At 41.3% G+C, this 12,866-nt stretch overlaps 1 protein-coding gene across 2 annotated transcripts in view; it reads right to left on the bottom strand.

Annotated features, from left to right (window-relative positions):
* EFCC1 (EF-hand and coiled-coil domain containing 1) overlaps positions 1-12,866 on the bottom strand; it is a 76,644-nt gene that overhangs the window by 61,848 nt on the left and 1,930 nt on the right. For both annotated transcript variants that reach the window (XM_056861621.1, XM_056861627.1), the window contains exon 2: positions 7,220-7,629. In XM_056861621.1, the coding sequence (XP_056717599.1) occupies positions 7,220-7,629 (410 nt within the window). The remainder of the gene's footprint in view (positions 1-7,219; positions 7,630-12,866) is intronic.

Genomic DNA, 12,866 nt, shown 5'->3' with positions numbered 1-12,866 from the left:
CCTATGCACTAAATATGCATAACAGTAGATCAGACTTGAAAACTGGAAATTCGTGGTGTAATACAGACTCAATCTAAAATTAAGTCTGGACCCAAAAAATTTTCTACTGAGTATAACACCATCAGATCTACCAGTAAGACTCAGACTTGTTTAAATATGCTACAATGGCAGCGAGAGCGGTGCTTGCAAGGAGATGGAGACAAATGACCTTACCAGAAGTTGACGAATGGAAAGATATCAGAATGGAAAGAAAAGATGTCAGAATATGCAAACATGGCAAAAATGACTTATTTGATTAACTCAGCTGATACGCAATCTGCAGAGCAATTTCATGAGAAATGGTTACCATGGTATACTTATGTCTTTAAACATTTAGACTTAGCTTTATTCCTTTCCATATGAGTAGATGTTTTCTATACTTATGATTATATTTGATCCACTTAAATAACGAGCAATTCTTAAAGAAATGGTAATTACGGTACATCTACAGCGTTATTCTTTTTTACGTTAGCGACTGTTTTTCATGCTTAAGAATAGATTTGATTCATTTATTCGATCTTTTTATAATTTTTTAACTGAATAAGATTAGGATAGAAATTAGTACATTAACTTAACTGTAATAAGTTTAAAACTTGTTTTATGAATGTATAATATCAACCAAAGAGAACACTGTCTGTTGCAGATGGAAGTGAATTTTCCCTTTTCCCTTTCTTCCCCCACATAAATACAATAAAAGCATTAAAAATTAAAAAAAAGATGAGTATTTTCAGTTCTTATTTTATTTCAGGCTTGCTATTAAACAAGCAGCTAACTATTAACTATTCTCATGCCACTGGAACATACTTAATGGCCGGGAGCTGGAGGAGGCAACAAAAAGATGAGAGATACATTCATCTAGGAAAAAAATTGGAGAAGCTGAAATACTAAAATATGAGCAAAAGAGAGTAGCACCCAACCCACTCAGAGTTTCCCCAATAATTCTGAAAGTTACCCTATCAGTAGTAATTATTTCAGCTGCTTTTTGCTTCATCTGTTCGTATGTTCCATTCCCAGTTCCCCGCTTCTCTTTCAGCTTTATTTATTAATTTACTTACATTATTTATAGTCTGCCTGTCTCACTTAGATTCAGGCTTTAAATACTTGAATTTAAATTCTTGTTTCTGCAACTTCACTGTACATGTACAATAATGGTAATGTGCAAAGATGAGTTTTGGCATCTTCTTGAGTCTCTATTACTAGATTGTTTAAGGGGAGAAAATTGCTTTTCAACAGAAACGTAAGACACAGGTTAAAAATCTGTACTACCCTAGCAAGTATTTTTACTTGTTGAATGCAAAGATGTTTATATGGAATTTTATGTCATCAAATAAAGAATTTGCACAGACAGTGGGGTGGGGAGAGAAGACCAACTTTGGCCGCAATCCTAAAATTGCATTCCTAGGAGTAAGCCTCATTGAATAAAATGGGATCTACTGAGTAGACCTGCTTCGGATTGCTCTCTTTGTGTGCTATAGTGACACTAAAGGACACTAAACCTATTACCTCAACAATCCTTCAGGCCCTGTGGCCATGTAATAGTCAGGCATTTCACTCAGGCTTGTTTGCTCAGGATCCCCACATAATCTCCACTGCAAGCACTGGAGGCTGCTAGTTCAAAACAGAACAACATAGTTAGTAGATTGGGCTCCTGGACTAATAATTTTGATTTAGTTATTTGCAACATACGTGTCTCATATTTCTTCAAATGGTTTACAAAAATGTAACAGTGAAATTCAAACAATCTATATTACAATGCAGTGGTGGCAAGTGCCATCTCGTCACAGCTGACTTGTGGCAACTTTGTAGGGTTTTCAAGGCAGGAGACAAACAGGTGCTTTACTATTGCCTTCCTCTATGTAGCAACCCTGGACTTTTTTGGGGTCTCCCATCCAAGTACTAGCCAGGGCTAGGGTTGGCAACCTCCAGGTGATGGCTGGAGATCTCCCGCTATTACAACTGATCTCCAGGCAACAGAGATCAGTTCACCTGGAGAAGATGGCTGCTTTGGTAATTGCACTCTATGGCATTGAAGTCCCTCCCCTCCCCAAACCCCGCCCTCCTCAGGCTCTGCCCCAAAAATCTCCAGGTGTTTCCCAATCCAGACCTGGAAACCCTAACTAGGGCTGACCCTGCTTCACTTCCAAGATCCAATGAGATTGGGCTAGCCTGGATCATATTAAAACATACAAGTGTAAACAAAAACAACTAGTAGCAGCATTTAAAAATACTTCAGCCACACATAAAAATACTTAGTCAAGTATGAACCATAAAATACCTGGCAATATAAAACTACAATAGCAATTAAGCACAAACCAAGGCCCTGTATTAACAGTGCAATCCTGAACAGTTACACTAAGCCCAATGGATTTGCAAAGGTGTAACTTTGTTAAGGATTGCTCTGAAAAACAACATTCATGGGTTTCAACCCACTTCAAATGCCCTCTGGCAATAGAACATCTTTACTGATCTCCAGAAGGCCAACAGAGAGGCTTTCCAGGGCAGGAATGCTGATGACACCCAGCTTTATCTATTGATGAACGGTTATCCGGACTCCACCCCGGACACACTGGCCAGGTGCTTGGATGCCATGACTGGACAGCTGAAGCAAAACCAGCTGAAACTGAATCCATTGAAGACGGAGGTCCTGTGGCTCAGCCAGGGCGACCCAGGGGTGGGGTGCCAACTACCGGCTCTTGACGGTGTGCAGTTGACATCTACGCACGCAACCAGGAACCAGGGTGGTACCTTTGACGCCTCCTTATCAATGGAGGCACAGGTCAAAGCTGTGGCTTGGACAGCTTTTTACCAGACCGGCAGTTGGTGCCTTACCTCTCCTGCCCTGACTTAGCCCCGGTGATCCATGCAATGGTCACCTCCAGGCTAAATTACTGCAACTCGCTCTTCGTAGGGCTGCCCTTGAGATTGACTCGGAGGCTCCAGCTGGTACAGAATGCCATGGTGAGGCTTCTTACCGGGACCTCATCGTGGGCATATATTACGGCAGTGTTCCACCAACTGCACTGGCTCCAGCTGGAGTATCGGGTCAGATTCAAGGTGCTGGTTTAAAGCCTTACATGGTCTGGTACCTTCATATCTACGGGACTGCCTCTCCTGGTATGTTCCCCAGAGAAGTCTTTGATCTTCTAATACCAATCTTCTGGTGGTCCCCGGCCTTTTCTGCCCTGGCCCTCGCCTAGTGGAATAGTCTCTCTAGTGAGACCAGGGCCCTGTGGGATCTCAAAGAATTCCACAGAGCCTGCAAGACCTGCCAGACATATGGTTGATGCCAGCTACGTTTTTCCCCTATAAATACTGGCCTCCCTAACCTTTCACTGCTGATCCCCTCCCCACGCTTATACCATCTTTGGGGCTTATATATCTGCTTACCCAGCTGCAGCAGATGTTGCGTTCTGGTGGAGCCATCGAACATTTTTAGGATATTTCTGTCCTTTAGTTAATAGATTTTAATTGTTTATTTTAGATGTTTTTATCTTATTTTTATTGTATGCTATAGTCTTGTGAGCCCCTCTGGCCAGGGAAGGTGGGATAGAAGTGTAATAAAACAAATAAATAAATATCCCACAAAGAGGAATATACAATCTTGGTCTTGGCCCACCATGCTGTGTCAGAATTCCAAAGGTGCCCACAGGCTGCAAAAGGTTGAGGACCCCTGACTTACACATTCCCTAAGGAGGAAAGTATGAGATACGCTGTTGATTCATGATGAGGACTATGCCTTCATTTACAAGCTGAACACATAGAACTTTCCAGTCACAAATGTTGATGTTACTGTAGTTCCCAAACTTCCTGAACAAGCCTGGGCAACCTATTGATCTTTAACTAGTTAATCTCCCTTAGCTTAAGTGAGCTTCACGCTCCAGCACACTCTGGAAAAACAACTTGGTAGGTAAGGTTGGGGGACTGAACTTGAGCTCTTGAGTACTCGGGCCAGTAGATACTTGTCCTTTTTCCCAGTCATGAAATAAAGGCTGTTCTTTGTAGTCAGCACTCAGTTATCTAAATGTCCTAAATCTAAACAAATCACCCAGAATTAAGTCACACTAAAGTTATAAATGGGACTAATGTCTAAGTAGCATGCTTTGATTTGGAATTTAAATGACAAGAACCTATATGCCAAAGATAAACATTTCAAACAAGACAACCCACTTAACAGAACATTTACGGTACAATCCTAAACCATTGGGTTTTACTCCCAGGAAAGTGTTCTTAGGCTAGCACTGTTAATTTCTGCAGATGGCAAAAATCTTGTTAAGTTAAAGGCAATTAAATAGGCATTAGGTCAGCATCAAGCCACAATATAAGACCTTTTCACACATTATGTTTGGGCACATTCTACCATGCGTATCACATGCTACCTGTGATCCTCCCAATTAATGCAGTCACCATTTTGTCTAAATAGGGCATACCTGATATCTTCCAGTTTTGGTATGCCCAAATGTAATCCCTAAAAAGTCAGAATAGGCATGTATCGAAGTTGGAAAATATATGCGGTGCCAAAATGGTGATTGTGAATATAGGGAGGATCATGACCAGCATGAACTCCCATCTTCCGGTACTCCTAGCTGGATACCCCTGAAAAGGACTATAGTGAGCCCATGCTGCACTACACAGAAGCAATTCACTGAAGGTTCAGAATGTTCTTTTATCTCCCCCCACCCCAAAAAAAAGGACTAAGCAAAATCATTGGACCGATTGACACTGGTGCCAGACTAAGGGTCTCATTTTGCATTTTCTGGGTGCTTACATTTGTTCCTGCTGGTTCATTTTGATGATGTGAGTCAAGAAATTAGTAGACACAGGACCCAAAAGACCTTTGGCTTACAGTCGTCCCTGTCTTCTCCACAATAGGGATGTCTGAGATTCCACATGCTTGGTCAGAATATTGTTACACGCTTGGCCTAAGGTATCCCAGACAAATTAATGCTGTAATTGTTCTCTTTATTAAAAAAATTAGTAAAGTGAGCTCCCAGCTATATTAAAAACTGTAAAGCCGTCTATTCAATTGCTTAATCATACCTCTGGCTTCGGTTTCTGATTTTCTTCCTCTTCAGTAAAGCCTATTTAGTGGCTACTGGATACAAAATCATTGTGACCCATTATCAGAGTTGCTTTTAAATTAGACTGAGATCCAAGTGTCCTGGGTTGGCAATAAGAAGAGTTGAACATCTCACCATGTTTAAACTTGGAAGGTCAGAATCTGGTTTCCTCCAGGGAGCATAATGGGCCAGAGACTGAATAATACTTTCCTTGCACTTATTGACACCATAATTTTGCACATGTTGTGTGCTTACAGATCAAACTACACATTATGTGTTCTTCCATATTCATTTTTAAATATTGTCTTTTTGGCAAATGGAAACTGCTGGGGCTGCATTTTCTAAAAAGTGGGACGATGGGGGGGTTGTAAGGCTTTTCTTCCCTCCAGTTTTCCTGACGAGAAACAACAAATATACACCAACCTACCTTCACCCTTACTAGGGAAAACTTACAGGAACACGTATGGTTTTCCCAGCAAGAATACAAACAGATTGGAGATCTGTTCATTTTAAAAGGCATCCTATTAAACCGTACCATTAAACAGAGTGGGGTGTATTTCTAAGCATGCATAGTACTGTGCTGGCAAAAACTTCATACAAACATGCTTAATACCTTATTTTTGGGGACTGCTTTCCTCTTTTCACCATAAATTGAGGTTAGGGTTGCCAACCTCCAGGTACTAGCTGGAGATCTCCTGCTATTACAACTAATCTACAGCTGATACAGATCAGTTCACTGGGAGAAAATGGCCATTTTGGCTATTGGACTCTATGGCATTGCAGTCCCTCCCCTCCCCAAACCCCATCCTCCTCAGGCTCTACCCCAAAAACCTCCCACTGGTGGTGAAGAGGGACCTGGCAACCCTAATTGGGGTCCCCAACATGATGCCCACCAAGTGCTTTTAGAAAGTAGTCAGGGCCAGGTGGAGCTTTTTCCCAGAAGGGCTTCTGATTGGCTAAGCAGATGTTTTAAAAATTGCTTTTGGCAGTGGCTGCCACCACAGTACAAGGATCTTCATTGCATGACTGAAGGTAAGCTGTACATATGCAAGAAAATATTTTCAAACAATATTTTAAAAGGCATTCAGTTAAGCACAGTTTTTGTCTGAAATGTTGAATTGTAACTATTCCTGACATTTTGTGGTTGGCTCCGTTTCCTGAGGCAGCCGCTTTGTGGTTGCCTGTACCACCCTGTTTCAAAATTCCAAAGCTTCCCAAAGGCTCAAAAAGGTTAGGGACCCCTGCCATGGATTATAGAAGTGGGGAAAATTAATCAACCCTATAACCAAAATTAGAAGACTAGTGTGTATTTTACTACTGTTTTTGCTAGTGGATCCAGTTGGGATAATATGTTTTTAAATTCTAAGTAGCAGATATTTAAAACATTTGAGTTCTGTTTAACTGAGTTTCCACTCCAAATTAACCCTATTGATAGAAATGGATAACAGTGCAATCCCTATGCAGAGTTACTTCAGTCTAATTCCATTTAACTCAAGGGGCAGAGCTTGCAGTAACTGCATCAGATTCTATTGTCACTCTAAGGCAGAAGTTGGCCCATCTTAAAAAACAAATAACCACTCCACTCCCCCCCCCAAAAAAACAATAATTACAACCTACTGCAAGAAACTCTCTCAACATGGCCTGAAACATTCTGTAGAAAAGCATAAAGAAAAGTTACAGAGTGTCTAAACAGGAAAACTCCTAAAGGTAAGTACTCATTTCAAGCTAAGATGTAACATGTACATCAAATGCCCTTAATGATAACCAGCTGGGTTTTTTTAATGGAATCCCCCACTGGATTATATGTTGTTCTTTCTAAACATCAACTCCCACAATACCATTAATAATGTCTCCTAAATTAGATTGTTAACATCTGCTGGTTTTTGTCAAGGGAATGTTGGGCTTTTCTTTGATGGTCTTGCTGTTACCACTAAATCATGTTTACTGTGGCATTAAGTAGAAGGGAGATAAGTAAAGCTTTTCTCCAAGCCCCTGCTAAGAAAATAACTAGGTAGAGTCTGATTCTTTACCCACCACATTTCAGAAGACTGTCACAACCGGCTTGGCAAACCACTTTTAAATTCCAAGCCTGATGTATATTTATTCCGCAGCTTTAGACTTACCTATAATATTGTAGTTCTGATTCCAATTGCTGGATATATGTCTGCATATGCGGCACTTTGCTGGCTTTAGCTTCTAGCTGTTTTACTTTTCCAAGGCTGTTAAGGACCGCCTGTCTTGCTTCTTCAGCCTTCTTCCTCATTTCAGCTAGCTCTCTCTTTAGGCTGCGATTGCTGTCTTCCAGGGTGACCACAGTTTCCTGTGAACTCCTCAGCTCCTTTTCCAGTTCTTGATTAAACCTAATTGCTTCTTCAATTTGTCCATCCCTAGAACTCCGGATTAGTTCCACTTCCTTTAGAACACTTTGAAGGCACTTGGAAGTCTGAGACTGGCTGTACGTTAATAATCTCCGGTTATGTATAAAGCAGGTACCATTTTTCTTATGATTAGCATGGCTTTTCCACAGTCCTACCTACAAGCAACAGTGGCAGAGGGAGAAAGGGAATTTAGAAACACATTTAACAATGCAAATTTGTTTTCAATGTTCTTTCAGACCTTTTTTTCTTCTTTTCAGAGCATACTATGAAGAATACTTGGATGGCTGTGAACAAATCCATCTTTACATGTTCTTACCTGAGCATTAAGACTTGAGTAACTACTTTGTCCATTGCAGATGGGAAGCTGTTAAGCATGCAGCATGATCCCAGAACAAACTAGCCCCTCATCCTGTTGCTACCCAAACTTTCAAGACATACACACTTGCCAAGAAGAACAACTTCTCATTCAGGAAACACTTCAATGTCAAGTGGCCCGCAGCTTGTGTTTAAGACGGTAAGGGCTACGTAACGCAGCTGTTTTTCCTGAATAAGTAACAAGAACAAAAACTTTGTTGTAAAGCAATCTGTACTTTAGGAAAGCTATGAAAGCAAAATGCAACCCAACCTGTGGTTGAGTGTGTATGAATGTATGTACTAGTGGTGTTTTACCAACTTCAGAAGCAGGTAGACCCATACAAGCATAAAGGAAGTACTGTTGAAAGAGTTAACGAATTATTACTGAATTATTATTAGCTTATCAAAATGCCCATTCCACCTTTAAGAAGGCACCTACATGGCTAACAAAGTAGTACAGCATCACTAAATATCAACAAAAGAGCAGCTGGTTAAAAATAGCAGCAAGGTACATGCTCACCCCCCTCAAACAGGACTGTTCTGACACATTTTCCTGAGAGAAGTGAGGTTGCCCAGTGGCCCTCCCTAGGGAGGGAGTTCAATAACCTATGGATCACTGCCAAAAAGGCCACGGTAGCAATCAGAATGGCTTCTGACACAAGCTGAAACACACAGCAGGGCTTCAGATGATGATTTAAACCAGATGGGCAGGTTCACAAATGAGCAGGTGGCCCTTCGCTATTAAATTTAGGGTCATTAAATGCACCATCATATGGTCTCCATGAGTCGGAAGAAACTTGATGGCACTTAACACACAAATAGATCTATCTAATACTACATAATGCCTTCATTCTGGATGGATATGTCCATGTGTATGTATCAACACAACAGTTAAGAAGTGAACTGATCATATTAAAGAGTTGGCCCGATTTGTCTTGTGCTCTGATCCTAAACTACACAGGTAAAAGTAACTTTGATTGAAAACAAGGGCACTAATTTCCAAACAGTAGTTTGATTCAGAAATCTTAAATCTTTTGACTGAACACAACCATACAGAGGTGCAAGATTAGATCTGTTACTTCAGTGACAAGATGAAAGTCCCAATTTTGTACTCTTAGCATCCTTAATTAACCATACTGTTGAATAGAAAAAATAAGGGCAGTATATTTCAATTATTGTCCTTCTAAGAAATAAACTATCTACCCTGAAGCCCATTGAAAGTAATGACAATTAGCTGTAATACTTTTGTCAAGTTTTTTTGCTGATAAAATATTGTGAATACACTCTGATCTGGATGTCAGTCGTAACATAGGTATATCAGAAGGAAGGCCTAATACACTGCCTGGGCTACTTGTGGATCATTTTGTCCCAGTTTCCATGATTGATATGAACAAGATCCTGGGATCTGTGAAGGCTGCTACTTGTACCCTGGATCTTTGCCCATCCTGGCTGAAGTAAGGACTACATCAACAAACCCTTAGCACCTATTATAAATCAGTCACTAACTCAGGGCACCTTCCCTCAGACACGCAAAGAGGCTGTTATTCATCTGCTAGTTAAAACCATCCCTACAGAAAGACAGTGTGGCCATGATCTCTAATCTACACTTTCTGAGCCAAGTGACTGAAAGAGCAGTAGCGAAACAACTCCAAGCCTTCTTGGATAACTCATCTGTCCTAGACCCTTTTCAATCTGGCTTCAGGCCAGGCTATGTGACAAAGACAGCTCTGCTAGCTTTAGTTGATTACCTCTGTTTGAGTGCAGACAAAGGCCAAGCCTTTCTGTTGCTCTTACTGGATTTACCTGCAGCCTTTGATACAGAACCATTCCATCATGTTAAGGCGCCTGGAGGCAGAAGTAGGTATCAGGGGATGTGCCTTGAACTGGTTCAAATAGTTCCTCATGGATTGGATTCAAGGGTGGCTACAGGAAACCATTTGTCATTGGTGCAGGACCTAACTTGTGGGGTTCCACAGAGCACAATTCTATCCCCTGTGTTTTTCAATGTCTATGTAAAGCTTTAGGAATAATCATTCGTAGCATTGGTGTTGGTTGTCATCAATATGCTAATTATACTCAGCTGTATATATCCTTACCCAAAGCTCCTGATGAGGTGGTAGACGTTCCAAATTGCTGCCTGCCCATGGTGGTTAACTAGCTAAAAGTGAACAAATTGAAACTAAAGCCTGCAAAGACAGCAGTAATGCTGGTGGAGGCCTTGACGAACATTGTTCTCCATACTTTTCATGGAGTTCAGCTGACCTTTGCTGACTCAGTTAAAAGTCTTGGGGTCATACTGGATCCAGCTTTATAACTGGAGAAGCAAGTTAACAGCTGCAAAAAAATGGTTTATAACAACTCAGCCTAGACCATAAGAGGGCCCTTTACCTTGATACAGCTGACCCAGCCACCTGGATCCACATTACACTAACATGGAGACTAGACTACTGTAATTCATTGTATATTGGTCTCCCCTCAGAATCAACTTGGAAACTCTTAACTGGTCCAGAATGCCATGGCTCAGCTATTAATGGGAGCCAGATGGAGCATGCCTATTACTCCCATTCTGTAGATGCTCCATTGGCCGCCCATCTGTTACTGGGCTCAGTTTAAGGTATTAGCTATCACATAAAGCCCCCCATGGCCGGGTTTGATTCCCCACTCCTCCACAGCGGATGCTAATCTGGTGAACCAGGTTGGTTTCCCCACTCCTACACATGAAGCGAGCTGGGTGACCGTGGGCTAGTCACAGTTCTATTAAGAGCTCTCTCAGCCCCACCTATCTCACAGGGTGTCTGTTGTGGGAGGGAAAGGTGATTGTAAACCAGATTGCCTTAAGTGGTAGAGGAAGTCGGCATATAAAAACCAGCTCTTCTTCTTTGCCCCTCTTATTTGTGGGACCACCTCTCTCCCTGTGGTCTGCCGTGAAACTTTGCTCAAGTCAGCAAGGTCTTCTGCAGGTGCCAACCTGCAAATGGCCAAAATCAGCAACTGCCTGTACATGTGCTTTCTCCATTGTAATTCCCACCTTGTGGGAATGGCCTGCCTGAGGAGATTAGGAAAGCTCCCACCTCCTGGCTTTTTGCAAACTCTGCAAAACTGAACTATTCAAGAGGGCTTTTCTGCACAGGTAATTGGATTGCACTGCACAAAATAGTTTCACAAACTTGCTTGAATAAATGATTAAGGACTGTGGTCTATACTGCTGTGTATAGCTTATTATAAGTAGGATCCTATTTATGTAATTTTTGCACCCCTTAATGTGCCTTGTGACTATTTATGATATACTTCAGTTCTTTCTGGTGGTTCTAGACTTTGACAATCCTAACTCATTGGTTACTAAATGTCCAATTTTGTTGATTGTGCTGACTCACTATGCATAATTTGCCATGAGTCCCTGTGAAAAAGGCAGACTGTAAATAATGTAATTTAAACAAAACATAAAAGCTTGTTTTACTCTATAGTGGATTGTGGACTTTGGAAAATCATATGGAATCAATCATTGTCTACCATCAGACCTAACAAGCAATTTTTTTCTGCATTAATTTGAAAATTAAAGGTGCAATTTATGGAAACAATGCTCTTCTAAAGCTTTTCCCACTACCAATGACAATTTGGGTTATTCCTCTGCTTTTTTGCACCCTGTCCATTATTTAGAAGTGAATACTCTTTTCAGTACATGCCTTCAAAGTTTCCATTGAAATCAATGTGGTCTAAATACACCTTTGACTGGAACAAGCTCAATCAGTTTGCAAAAGTGTATTGGAAGCAGGTGCACCTGGTTCCAGCTGCTCCATCCTAAGCATACTCCTTTGAACTCGCAGCCATTTTAATAAGTTCAGTGTTAAGGAATGTATTGGGCTGAGTTGTTCATCACATGTGTGTTAACCTTTTGCCAAAAACTCACAAGATTTCAGAAACGACACCAAGTAATTAACAGCATGTTTGTTCTTTGCCTGTTATACATATTATTTGACAACTCCTCATCTTTCTAGAGCCTTCTGTTTAGCTAGATTGACTGCTAACCCCTCTATGGTTATGCAGGGCAGAATTTTGAATATACCATATCCAGACAGGACCTGCCCTTGCTCTTCTGGCTCTATCGATTCACTAGCTCATGCCCTTTTGGAATGCCGCTTTTAAGAGGAACTTCGATGACATATCTCCCCCCTTTTAACATACAAGGCTACATTGTCAGTGGCAAGATTTGTTTCAGTCCTTATGTCCCTCGAACACTAGATATATGCTGCTCAAGATCAATGGATCAAGGAGCTTCTAAGGGATAAAAGGAAAGGAACAGCATATTTGTTCTAATTCTTAAAAGGGAAAAGCACAACAATTTTCCAATAGTTGTCTTAAGCAAGACAAACTCCAGTGACCTTTCAAATCCTTACAGCAGAAAAAAAAAATAGACCCAGCTTTCAAACTTTAAGAAGGATTCCCAGCACATAAATGGTATTTGCACTTCTCGGAATTTGCACTTCTCTCACTACGCCTGAATCTGGGTATCAGAAAACTACGGTGGTATAGAGGTTACAGCGTCAGACTAGTATTGGGGGAGATCCAGGATTGAATCCCCACCCTACCATGGAAGCTTGCTGGGTTGATGTGGGGGTGGTCACACACACTCAGCCTAACTTACTTCACAGGATTGTTGCAAGGATAAAGTGGAGGCGAAAGAGAATGATGTGAGCCATTTGGGGTCCCCACTGGGAAGAAAGGTGGGGGATAAATGAAGTAAGCGAATAAATAAAACAATCCAACACTGTACTCTGACAATTATACCCTAGCCTGCACTTGAGCACAGGTTGTTTAGGAGTAATTTCTTCACTTCTGGACTAATCACATACGTATGGTGTCACAATGGGCAAGGAGTACGCCTTTCCTTCTTATGCAAGAGCGAGCCCTGCCAATAAGTACATGAGCGACCCACACTAAAGGACCACATCCCCCCACACACACACACACTCACAGTTACACTCTGCTGATCTCCTCCTACTTTATGCTCGCACAGTTTGGTCCCCTCTCCCTCTGCCCC

Source organism: Euleptes europaea, chromosome 1 (genome assembly GCF_029931775.1).
Source record: "Euleptes europaea isolate rEulEur1 chromosome 1, rEulEur1.hap1, whole genome shotgun sequence".
NCBI lineage: Eukaryota > Metazoa > Chordata > Lepidosauria > Squamata > Sphaerodactylidae > Euleptes > Euleptes europaea.
Note: the sequence above shows the minus strand (reverse complement) of the source record. Positions and strands in the feature narration are given on the sequence as shown.